Genomic DNA, 12,835 nt, shown 5'->3' with positions numbered 1-12,835 from the left:
TTCCTAAGTCCCATCCCCTACCTTCCCAAGTCCCAGGCCCACCAAGGCTCCCCAGATCCTGGTTTCTCTGCACCGCCTCGATGTGACGGGAGAGCGGCATTTTCTTGAGATCTCCTTCAAATCGCTCCTTGAGATCCGCTTCTCTGGGGAAAAAACTCCCTCCTGGGTCCCTCCAGGCCTCGTCTGCCCTTCCTAAGGGGGGGGGGTACTCATCCAAATCATGCAAAGAGTAAAGGTAAAGGGACCCCTGACCATTAGGTCCAGTCGTGGCCGACTCTGCGGTTGCAGTGCTCATCTTGCTTTATTGGCAGAGGGAGCCGGCGTACAGCTTCCGGGTCATGTGGCCAGCATGACTAAGCCGCTTCTGGCGAACCAGAGCAGCGCACGGAAACGCCGTTTACCTTCCCGCCGGAGCGGTACTTATTTATCTACTTGCACTTCGTGCTTTCGAACTGCTAGGTTGGCAGGAGCAGGGACCGAGCAACGGGAGCTCACCCCGTCCTGGGGATTCGAACCGCCGACCTTCTGATCGGCAAGTCCTAGGCTCTGTGGTTTAACCCACAGCGCCACCCGCGTCCCTCATGCAAAGAGTGTTGTTGTTGTTTAGTCGTGTCCGACTCTTCGTGACCCCATGGACCAGAGCACGCCAGGCACCTCTGTCCTCCACTACTTCCCGCAGTTTGGTCAAACTCATGCTGGTAACCTCGAAAACACTATCCAACCATCTCGTCCTCTGTCGCCCCCTTCTCCTTGTGCCCTCCATCTTTCCCAGCATCAGTGTCTTCTCCAGGGAGTCTTCTCTTCTCATGAGGTGGCCAAAGTACTGGAGCCTCAGCTTCAGGATCTGTCCTTCCAGTGAGCACTCAGGGCTGATTTCCTTAAGAATGGATGCGTTTGATCTTCTTGCAGTCCATGGGACTCTCAAGAGTCTTCTCCAGCACCATAATTCAAAAGCATCAATTCTCCGGTGATCAGCCTTTTTTATGGTCCAGCTCTCACTTCCATACATCACTACTGGGAAAACCATGGCTTTAACTATACGGACCTTTGTTGGCAAGGTGATGTCTCTACTTTTTAAGATGCTGTCTAGGTTTGCCATTGCCTTTCTCCCAAGAAGCAGGCGTCTTTTAATTTTGTGGCTGCTGTCACCATCTGCAGTGATCATGGAGCCCAAGAAAGTAAAATCTCTCACTGCCTCCATTTCTTCCCCTTCTATTTGCCAGGAGGTGATGGGACCAGTGGCCACGATCTTCGGGTTTTTTTTCATTTTTTTCCAGCCCTACTGAAATCAACGGACCTGACTTATAGCGATCAATTTCGGCGGGTTCACCGTGACCAAACTGAGTCGAATACCCCTCTGAACTCTCCTCTCAACCTTCATCCTCAAACACCCCTGAGGAGAATCTCCCCCCCGCCATCCCACTTCGCATCAATCCTTCTCTTCTGGAACGGAGTGGTCGGCTCAAGCCTCCTGAGCAACCGAAGAATATCCAAGCACGCACGAGCTGGGACTTATTTCTTTATTTGTAGCTTTCTCCCCCAGCCCTAAACTCTTCGTCAGCAAAAGAAAGAAAGAAAAAGGCCCTCCGGAATGGCTTACACAGTGTCCAGTAATAAAACGCTGCCTGCCCTCTGACGTATAATTTAAGAGGCACGACACAAAAGGAAAAGAGGTTGGGAGGGAGAAGGAGAAAAGCAAACTCAGGCACTAACTGCAAAGTTCTTACAAGAGCCCTTTCTGAAAGGCTCCCAGCAGCTTCTTTTCCGGCCAATGGGCAGGGCCAGGATGGTCTCCCCCCCCTTGCCATGACGGGGAGGGCGAAGAGGCGTCCCCATAGCCCCAGCTGAAGGGACAAAGGCACTTACCGGTATTTTGTTCAGTCAACAGGTGTTCGCCGAGTCGAGTGAATACGTCTATAAGATCGGGCACCTTCCGGACAACGTGTACAGCACAGACCACGGCCTAGAAGCAGAGGCAGAGAGCAAAGGATTATGGGGGGGGGGGGTCCCAATGTGCCCCACAGAACTGCCTTGCAGGCTGAGACACTCCCTGCCCGCGGACTGTCTCACCAGAGTGGTGCATGCTCTAGTTATCTCTCGCTTGGACTGCTGCAATATGCTCTACGTGGGACTACCTTTGAAGGTGACCCGGAAACTACAACTAATCCAGAATGCGGCAGCTAGACGGGTGACTGGGAGTGGCCGCCAAGACCACATAACACCGGTCTTGAAAGACCTACATTGGCTCCCAGTACGTTTCCGAGCACAATTCCAAGTGTTGGTGCTGACCTTGAAAGCCCTAAACGGCCTCAGTCCAGTATACCTGAAGGAGCGTCTCCACCCTCATTGAGGTCCAACTCCGAGGGCCTTCTGGCAGTTCCCTCACTGCATGAAGCGAAGTTACAGGGAACCAGGCAGAGGGCCTTCTCGGTGGTGGCACCCGCCCTACAGAACGCCCTCCCACCAGATGTCAAAGAGAACAACAACTACCAGACTTTTAGAAGACATCTGAAGGCAGCCCTGGTTAGGGAAGCTTTTAATGTTATTAGACTATTGTATTTTAATATTCTGTTGGAAGCTGCCCAGAGTGGCTGGAGAAACCCAGCCAGATGGGCGGGGTATAAATAATTTATTATTATTATTATTATTATTATCATCATCATCATCATCATCATTGGAATCTCAGCTTTTTAAAGAAAAAATCCCAGCTGCGGGGTCTCACCTTCCTTCGCACGGAGGGCTGGCCAACCCTGGCGAGCTGCTCCACTTCGCCGGCCAAATCCCGGAACATGGCCACCGAGCCCAGGGAGCCCAGCGTGCTCAGAGCTAAGCCTTGCACCCAGGCAGTGGGGTGCAGGAGGTCGCTACGGGGAGCAAAAGAAAGTGAGGTGAATGGAAGATGTAACAGTTTATCAAATATTCACATCCCCTGTCCGAACAGCTTCCCTCAGGCACACAAATCCCACCTCCCGTATATTCCTTCCTACTTGAAATATACTCAGAGTCGCAAAGTGATTTCATGCTCTTCATTCAGCTCATAGTGGTGAGGAGGAATGAATGAAGGTCCCCTCAAAGTATCTGCTTTATATACATTATTTACACAATGGGCTGCACATGATTGGCTAATTCTGGAATTCTACTGTAAGCCAATCAGGTTGTGGATTCACTTATATCTGGAGCATGATTGGGTGGTTCCTGCCAACCAATCATACTGCTGCATTTTGGATCCTATTGTTCTAGGACCAATCAGACTGCTGCAGTTTGGATCCTATTCAACTCAATACATAACACTACTCATTCCCCACGTTCAACCCTCAAGACCTACCGATGGCCGCCATCTTTAACCAGCAGGAAAGGCTGGTGTTTAGAAAGACTTTTAAGCTGCCGTATTCTGGCTGATATCCCAACATTGCATTTCAAGGAACCCCCAGCGACCCAGCTCCCTTGAACTGTCTTTTCCCAAGCCTCAAGAGTTGTTTTGAGTGGAACAGACAGAAGGTGGCAGACTCTCCTTCCTTGGAGGTTTTTCAGCGGAGTTTGGGTGGCCATCTGTCAGGGATTCCTTAGCTGTGATTCCTTCATTGCGGGGGGTTGGACTAGATGGCCCTTGTGGGTCCCTTCCAGCTCGACATTTCCGTGATTCTGAATCTCAGCCTCCATTCCTTCAGAGCCCATAGCGCAGGTCCCTTCCCCTCCTCATAAATCCTGCAACCTTCCAACTGGATTCCTAGAATCTTCACTGGAAACACACCTGAATTGCCCACACTCCCAAATACCAGGTTGATACCTGTACATTTAAGGTGCTAGGACAGCACTTCAAACAACAACAATTTATTATTTATACCCCGCCCATCTGGCTGGGTTTCCCCAGCCACTCTGGGCGGCTTCCAACAAAATATTAAAATACAGTAATGCATCAAACATGAAAAGCTTCCCTAAACAGGGCTGCCTTCAGATGTCTTCTAAAAGTCTGGTAGTTGTTTTTCTCATTGACATCTGGTGGGAGGGCGTTCCATAGGGCGGGTGCCACCACCGAGAAGGCCCTCTGCCTGGTTCCCTGTAACTTGGCTTCTCGAAGCCAGGGAACCGCCAGAAGGCCCTCAGCACTGGACCACAGTGTCCGGGCTGAATGATGGGGGTGGAGGCGCTCCTTCAGGTATACTGGGCTGAGGCCGTTTAGGGCTTTAAAGTTCAGCACCAACACTTGGAATTGTGCTCCGAAATGTACTGGGAGCCAGTGTAGGTCTTTCAAGACCGGTGTTATGTGGTCTCGGCGGCTGCTCCCAGTCACCAGTCTAGTAACAAAGCTTTCCCCTGGAATTATGGGAACTGTAGTTTGCTAAGGTTGCAGAGCATTGTTAGAAAACCCCTATCCCCCCAGAGCTAAAATTCCCAGGGTAGACAGACCAGGGTTGCCACTCGTCTCGAATTTCCCAGACATGTCCGGGATTCTAATGATGAAATTAGAGTCCTGGGGGAATTCTGAAAAATCGGCAAAAGACCAACAACTTTGGGGTTCATTTCCCCCAAAAGGCTCCACAACGCTTTGGGAAATCCCCCCCCCCCAAAAAAAGTTCAACAACTTTGTGTCCAGATTTTTTACTTCTTGAAAAATGGCAGCCTTAAGACAGACCGAATGTTAAACCACTGTGAGAACCTTAGCTCTGGAAAGGGAACAGGAGTCTCCTAAACAGCTCTTGTCCCCCCTAACAAAACTACAGTTCCCAGGATCCTTTGGGGAAAGCCGTGACAGTTTGAAATGGTATCATAGCACTTTAAATGCATGGAGTGAATGTAGCCTTGGTTTCTCCCCCCCCCCCCCAGTATAACCCTAAATCATAAGGGACGAGGGTGGCGCTGTGGGTTAAACCATTGAGCCTAGGACTTGCTGATCAGAAGGCCGGCGGTTCGAATCCCCGCGACGGGGTGAGCTCCCATTGCTCGGTCCCTGCTCCTGCCAACCTAGCAGTTCGAAAGCACATCAAAGTGCAAGTAGATCAATAGGTACCACTCCAGCGGGAAGGTAAACGGCGTTTCCGTGCGCTGCTCTGGTTCGCCAGAAGCAGCTTAGTCATGCTGGCCACATGACCCGGAAGCTGTACGCCGGCTTCCTCGGCCAATAAAGCGAGATGAGCGCCGCAACCCCAGGAGCCTGGAATTGTGGTCAGGGGTGCCGCGGGCAACACTGGCCTCTGTCCCTCCTTCCTTCCCTCCCCCCTATGATGTCCTCTCACATCTCTGACTCTCAAAGGCTTGCACAGCTGTTTGTTGCAAACCTAATACAAGCGAAAGCTGCCTCTGGGGCTGGCCATTGGGTGCTGGTAGCCAGGAGGTGAGGCGGCCTTGAAGTAAGCAAGCAAGCGGGCGAGGAGCCAAGCCGGCCAGTCTGCCAGCCATTGCTGTTGGGAATGGACAGACAAGTGGGAAGCTGGGCAGGGAGGCACCATGCTGGCTTTTATTGTGCTTGCTGTATGCAGTGCCTGGAAGCTGAGTGCCCAGTCCTGAAGGGGAGCCTTTCCACCACGCAGGCCTGGCAGTGCCTGCTGCTGCCACTACTGACTTCCAAGCTGAGTAAGATGCTGGCCTCACCTTCACCTTTGGCCAGGCTCCAAAGGTTGGGGGCATCCTCTTCCCAGGCCCCCTGTGGGGCAGAGAGAGGAGGCACCTGTCTTTGGGGCAGGGGCGGCGGCAGCGGCTGTGCAGAGGACCCCCAAATAGAGGGGAGAGGAGAGGACCAGACAGAATGTAGTTAGTCAAGGAGGCCGTGGATTCCAAAAGGCTGAAAACTTCTGCCCTAAATAATAGCTTTCAGTTCCCAAACTTGTACTAGCCCAGTGTGGGGGCACCCACTCTCTCTTTCTGCCCCCCCCCACAAACACTCTTTGGTTTCATCCCTCACTTCTTGATACTATTGGTCAGCAGAAGGTGAGTGTCCTGCTTCTCATCCAATAGGAGGGCAGCGCCAAGGTAGCCGATCCGCTTTTCGTGGAAACGGTGGGAGGCCATTAGCTTCAAGCTCTCCATCTGGGTTCAAGGCAGAATAAGGAAAGAAACACACCATTATTGATTACACCAGAACTACAACCTTCGATTGATTAAACCCCCAGGCTAAATCCCAGAACATTCTAGTTGGGGGTGTATCCCACTGGGACCTTTAAGGCTTGCTGTTCGGTGGTGATCGGCATTTGGGAATATCAGCAGAGGGGTAGTTGCATATAAAGTCACTATAAGTGCATTAGCTAAAGAAGCTAAATGGAACCTGGGTTCGAATCCTCACTCGGCCATTAAGCTCACTGACTGACCATCTCAGTAGTGGCCTTCTTGGTAGTGGCACCCGCCCTGTGGAACGCCCTCCCACCAGATGTCAAAGAGAAAAACAAGACTTTTAGAAGACATCTGAAGGCAGCCTTGTTTAGGGAAGCTTTTAATGTTTGACAGGTTTTGTATTTTAATATTCTGTTGGAAGCCACCCAGAGTGGCTGGGGAAACCCAGGCAGATGGGTGGGGTATGAATAAATTATTATTATTATTATTATTATTATTATTATTATTATTATTATTATCTGTTATCCTAAAACTACCTCACACGGTTGTTGCGAGGACATGTGAGGAAGGTAAGTTTGGGGGCAGGGGGGTGGAACTTTGTACATCAAGTGCTGTATAAAAAGGTAAAGGGACCCCTGACCATTAGGTCCAGTCGTGGCCGACTCTGGGGTTGCGGCGCTCATCTCGCTTTATTGGCCGAGGGAGCCGGCGTACAGCTTCCGGGTCATGTGGCCAGCATGACTAAGCCGCTTCTGGCGAACCAGAGCAGCGCACGCAAACGCCGTTTACCTTCCCGCCAGAGCCGTACCTATTTATCTACTTGCATTTTTACGTGCTTTTGAACTGCTAGGTTGGCAGGAGCTGGGACCGAGCAACGGGAGCTCACCCCATCGCTGTATAAATTTTATCAAATAAATAAAACACGCTTAGGACACTTTTGGAGCACTTTTAACAGCCAAGGTCCCCCCCCCCACAAAGAATCATGGGAACTGTAGTCTACCCCTCACAGAGCTACAATCCCCAGCTCCCTTAACAAACTACAGTTCCCCACATGCAGTGCGGGTGTATACCTGTCCAAAATGAGCAGGATAGCCCAGAATGTGGATGTAGAGCAACTTGGCTAAGTTGGAGGCACGGGTGTCGGGCTCGTCTCCCCGAAAGGCCCCCCGAATCTTGGCGCTTTCTCGTTGGACCAGCTCCCGCTCCTCCGCCTGGGTCCGTGCACTCCGTATGGTCCGGATCAGGACCGGCAATGTGAGAGGTGCTTCCGGCATCCTGGAAGTGAAGAGCGGAATAATTTTTTGGGGGGCGGCCTTTGGCACGTGGCACCTGCAGGAACCTCAACTCTTACTCCTCAGCTCAAGCCCGAAAGACAGGAAGTAATAACAGGTTGCTTCTGAGAATGTGCAGAGTGCCTGCATTCCTTGGGTTTGGACTCAAGGCTTCCTGTTAGGAATGGATGCCAGCAACCTGCCGCTAGGTCTAAATCGCTTAACGCAAATTAGTTCACACCCTTTGACGAGTAGTAAAAACGAAGGTTTCCCTCCCTCCAATACTTTCTTTCCACGTTTATGGGGAAGTAGAGGATTAATCCACATTTGCAGTGGAAAGAACAGAATTGAATTGTTTCCGTAAAGTGGCCCTTATTGCAGACGATTTCCGGATTGGAAATCAAAAGCCCTTTGTGGAGGCTTTAAGCTCAGTCGATATTTTTCTGCCCACCTCAAGTCTCGAATTCCACTCCTGTACCATAAAAAGCAGCCTCTCCCTGCCCTCAAACTGCCTCTTCAGTGTAGCCCTCACAACTGTGAATTTAAATTGAGCATAGCCTTTCAGATATTTTGGTGAAATTCTCTCCCCTTCCTCTTTTCCCTTAACCCCTCCTTCCACTTTGATGGACAGTTTAAAATGTGCATACAGTACTTTGAATGAATCTGCATATGCATATGAGCTGCAGGCAAATTTAGTGGGCCACCAGACACCCCCACAGAAGCCAAAGCCCCTCTCTTGCATGTTAGCACCCTCTTTGGGGATTATCACCCCCTTATCTTAACTCCCACCAGCACTTAATTTTTCATTCATTCCTTTTCTCTGGTCCTCTCCTCACCTGTCCAGAGATTCACTGCACACGGTTTTTTCTTCTTCGTTTCACGATATTTTGGGGACACACAGAGGGGCAGCTGGTGCCCCCTCTATCCTCCCCTTCTGCTTAGTCAACTTATTGCATTTCCGGACAACAGTCTGTTAACCAGCCAGGTAAACTCACCTGAACTTCTGCGGCTACCTGGACCCAGGGGCGCCCTCTGCTGGCCAGACCCAGAAAGGGACTTTTTCAATCAGATCCTTTTTTTTTTTTTAGGGCAGAGTTAGCCAAAGTTTAAAGCTATTTCGGAAGGGAGGGATCCGTTGACAACAGATTGAGCCAAAGAAGGGATCTTTCAGACAACCTGTTTATTGAGCACTCATCCTGATTTGTTTGTGCAGAGGTTATACAAATTGTGCCACGTGAACCTTATCCATTGCTTCCCTGTTCATTTTGCCATAGCTTTCCGTACTGCAAGAAGTTTGTTTTCGTTTCTTGTTTAAGAGAGCAGTTTGCTGTGCAAGAGTGCCAAACCCACTTTAACTGCGCAACATGACTTTGCCAGTTTATGATCGAATTCCATATGCAAAACAGCACCAGTCTGGGAACAGACCATACCTAATGGTGATATTTAATGAATTAAAAAAAAAAAAGCTTGTAGTTTGTTGGGGACTTATAAATATTATATACATATAATTAAAAAGGCACAGGTGGACTAGAGAATATGATCCAAATCCTGCATAGCCATGCATAAGAAGCAGATGTGAACTAGCTGGGTGTACATTCACAAATACTTAGAGGATAAAGTTGTCAGTTAGCATGACAGCTAGATGCAGACTTTCCCTCCAGAGGAAGGATATTTTTGAATATCAGACACTGGGGGGAAACTGAGGCCTTTGGTCTGGTCCAGCAAGTTTATTCTTACATTCTTTGGATGGGCACAAAGCCTTATGTTTCAAATGCCCTAGGCAAGTCTCTGATTTGCTAACAACAGGCAGCTCCACAACACTCCACAACACTTTAAAAACACACCCAGTGCACATTTAAACCACGTGGCTTCCCCCTGGGAAATCCTGGGAAATGTAGTTTACCCCTCACCGAGATACAATTCCCAGCACAGTCAGCATACTACAGTTCCCAGGATTTTTTGTGAGGGCAGAAAATTGTGTGCTTTAAATGTGCGTCAAATGTGCTTTAGATGTGTGGAATGCTCCTGGGCTACCTGCTCTCTCAGCAGAAGCGGCCTTCCACTTCTGCACAACAGGCGGAAAGAAGGATGCCTGAATTTCCTCACTCCCTCGCTCCCAGAGGGGGAACTTCCCTGTTGAAAGCCTGCCTGCCCTGCAGCTGTTAAAAAGGTCACAAGAACCTTGCGAGGCAAAACACCACCACAGCAGCAGCAGCATAGAATCATAGAATCATAGAGTTGGAAGAGACCACAAGGGCCATCGAGTCCAACCCCCTGCCAAGCAGGAAACACCATCAGAGCACTCCTGACATATGGTTGTCAAGCCTCTGCTTAAAGACCTCCAAAGAAGGAGACTCCACCACACTCCTTGGCAGCAAATTCCACTGTCGAACAGCTCTTACTGTCAGGAAGTTCTTCCTAATGTTTAGGTGGAATCTTCTTTCTTGGAGTTTGGATCCATTGCTCCATGTCTGCTTCTCTGGAGCAGCAGAAAACAACCTTTCTCCCTCCTCTATATGACATCCTTTTATATATTTGAACATGGCTATCATATCACCCCTTAACCTCCTCTTCTCCAGGCTAAACATGCCCAGCTCCCTTAGCCGTTCCTCATAAGGCATCGTTTCCAGGCCTTTGACCATTTTGGTTGCCCTCCTCTGGACACGGTCCAGTTTGTCAGTGTCCTTCTTGAACTGTGGTGCCCAGAACTGGACACAGTACTCCAGGTGAAGTCTGACCAGAGCAGAATACAGTGGCACTATTACTTCCCTTGATCTAGATGCTATACTCCTATTGATGCAGCCCAGAATTGCATTGGCTTTTTTAGCTGCTGCGTCACACTGTTGGCTCATGTCAAGTTTGTGGTCAACCAAGACTCCTAGATCCTTTTCGCATGTACTGCTCTCAAGCCAGGTGTCCCCCATCTTGTATTTGTGCCTCAAAGCAGCCCTTTGGCCGTCAAGAGGATCTGAAGGGTGAAACTGTTGCTCTCCTGTCTCGCTGTGGCCCTTCAGTGGGTTGCAGGCCTCCTGGCTTCTGCCCTCCAGGGCTCACAGAATCATAGAATTGTAGTCCAACCCCCTGCAATGCAGGAATCTCTGCAAAGGCATCCATGACAGGTGACCACCCAACCTCTGCTTAAAAACCTCCAACAGACCCTCCAAGTGTCCCTATTTTCCAGGGACGTCCCTATTTTCCAGGGACATTGTCCCGGTTTCTGATTTGGTCCCACTTTTCCTTAGGACATCACTATTTTCATTGGAGAAATCTTGGAGGGCATGGAGCTCTGACCCCCGAGCCATTTGAAGGCAATCTTGTATAGGGAAGTTTTTTTAATGTTTACGATACGATAATCTTTATTGCCATTGTCCCATACAGAACAACGAAATTGAAAAAATCTACATCAGACATTCAAAAACCAACAAGCCTGCTATCCCAGCCTGGTTAACCCCCAAAAAACTCTGATACCCCATAATTAAATACAATATACTCCCATAGAGACTAACTTACACTGCGTTTAAAACCAAAATCGCATTTGGATAGAAACTGTTTCTTAGGCGGTTAGTCCTAGTCTTTATAACCCTGTACCTTCTTCCAGAAAACAGAAGCTGAAAGAGATCATTTCCGGGGTGTGCACTATCCTGCGCTATCTCTGAAGCTTTCTTATGTTTTATGGGGTTTTTTAATATATTGGAAGCTGTCCAGAGTGGCTGGGGCAACCCAAAAAAGATGAGTGGAGTATAAATAGTAAAATAATCATTAAGGAATGGGACGTCCCTATTTTCATCGGAGAAATGTTGGAGGGTATGCTCCAAGGAAGGACAGCCCACCACCTCTTGTGCGAGTCTGTTTCACTGTCGAACAGCTCCTTCGGCTGGCCAGAGAGAGAGAGAGAGAAAGAGAAGCCAGCAGGACTCTATAATATCTCTCTGTAATGTTATATAATATATGAGCAGCCCAGGGACTTCTCCATAAGGCTTTATGAGCGCAGCCATAGAGACGCGGCCAGAGCGCCGCAGCAGGTTAGAGGACTAGACCACGCCCCCCACTTCCTCGGCGACGCTCCCACCAACCACGGACATGGAGCTAACCTCTAGACAGGACTACCTCCGCCGGGCTTCCGGTTTCGCTGACCCTTGGCGGAAGCGGCTACTGCCCTCCCATGGAGAAACCCGGGATTTCAACGTTTGTGCATCGGACTTTCCCATTCCCACCCGCCCCCGAAACCTTCTTGGCGGAAATAAATAGTTCCGGCTCTTCGGGGTTCCCCCCGCCTCCTGCGCGTCTGAAGGCGGCTCCCTGCCTGGGTCGGCGCGGGGTTTTGTGCGTGCAACTGAGCTCTGGGTCAGACCGGGGGGCGCGGGGGGGGGAAAGGAAACGGCCAAGCCGAGCTGCCTTTGCTGCTGCAACAACCTGGAGCGGCGTTTTATTTGGGGAGGGGCCGCAAAGCCTCCCAGCCCGGGCTCAGGGCTTGCAATGCTGGCGGCGGGCTACACTGCAGGGCTGTTGTGCGCTTACCTCCTGGCAGGGCCGGGGTCCGCAAGGCCCAGGCCCGGGGCTCCCGTTCAGCCGAATGAGCGGAGGGCGCCCAGCTGGCTGCCTTGGCACATCTTGAAGCGAGCGGAGCAATAGGTGGCAGGAAGCAGCCTGGGGTAAAAGTAGGCAGGTTGGCCCATAGGAAGGATTGCCTCAAAATCCGTATTAGGGCAATACCTTCATTAGACCGACCAAAATGTTCTGTTTTTTTGTTCTTATTTTGTGGCCTCTACAGCCACAGCAGGTTGTGTTGCAACCTTCCGAGTTTGACCTCATCCCCAAACTTGCCACATTTATTTTTTTTTTAATACCATCTTCAGGTGAAAGGGAATGCCCTCCCCAGGTTGGCTCACCTGGCGCCTTTGTTACTTATCTTTAGGCGCCAGGCAAAAGCGTTCCTCTCCTCCCAGGCCTTTGGAAAATAAGAAGTCTGCTCTTCTAAACTGTTTCATGGTGTTGCGTGTATTGTTTTGGTCTGTCACTACAGGGTGTATTTTTATGTTTTCAAATTGCAAACCGCCCTGTGATCCTCAGATGAAAGGCGGTATAGAAATGTTAATAATAATAATAATAATAATAATAATAACCTTTTAAATAATAAAGGTGTTGTAATGAAGAGTACCAACGTTCAAGTTCTCCAAACAACCAGAAGAGCAACCAAAGTGATCCAAGGAGATAGAGCGCCTATGAGGAAAGATTGCCGCTTTTGCGGGGGGTGAGGGGGTGTCATTGAGGGAAAAGGCGAGTAAGAAGTGAATGTGATATAAGTTTATAGAACTGTGTATGTTGTGTTATGTATAAAGTGGGTAGTTAAAAGTCCACACCCCCCCATAACACTAGGACTCACGGACATCCATTGAAGCTGAATGTTGGGCATTTTGGGAAAGAATCGAGGAAATCCTTCATCCAGCACATAGTTAATCTATGGAACTCACTCCCACCTGAAGCAGTGTTGGTCCCAACCTGGCTGGCTTTATAAGAGG

At 49.8% G+C, this 12,835-nt stretch overlaps 1 protein-coding gene across 5 annotated transcripts in view; it reads right to left on the bottom strand.

Annotated features, from left to right (window-relative positions):
• The window catches only part of AP1G2 (adaptor related protein complex 1 subunit gamma 2), a 30,034-nt gene extending 17,895 nt beyond the window's left edge, over positions 1–12,139 (bottom strand). For 2 of the 5 annotated variants that reach the window (XM_077916892.1, XM_028702300.2), the window contains exons 1-5: positions 8,153–8,305; positions 7,116–7,320; positions 5,900–6,024; positions 2,723–2,864; positions 1,867–1,963 (exon numbers count right to left, since the gene is read on the bottom strand). In XM_077916892.1, coding sequence (XP_077773018.1) covers positions 1,867–1,963; positions 2,723–2,864; positions 5,900–6,024; positions 7,116–7,319 — 568 coding nt within the window. In that variant the 5' untranslated portion in view covers position 7,320; positions 8,153–8,305. The other 3 variants (XM_077916893.1, XM_077916895.1, XM_077916894.1) reach the window with 3 other exon arrangements.
• Between the last annotated feature and the right edge of the window lie 696 nt (positions 12,140–12,835).

The sequence above is a fragment of the Podarcis muralis genome, chromosome 13 (assembly GCF_964188315.1).
Source record: "Podarcis muralis chromosome 13, rPodMur119.hap1.1, whole genome shotgun sequence".
Taxonomy (NCBI): domain Eukaryota; kingdom Metazoa; phylum Chordata; class Lepidosauria; order Squamata; family Lacertidae; genus Podarcis; species Podarcis muralis.
The sequence above is the reverse complement of the archived record's forward strand: the minus strand, read 5'-3'. Positions and strand labels throughout refer to the sequence as shown.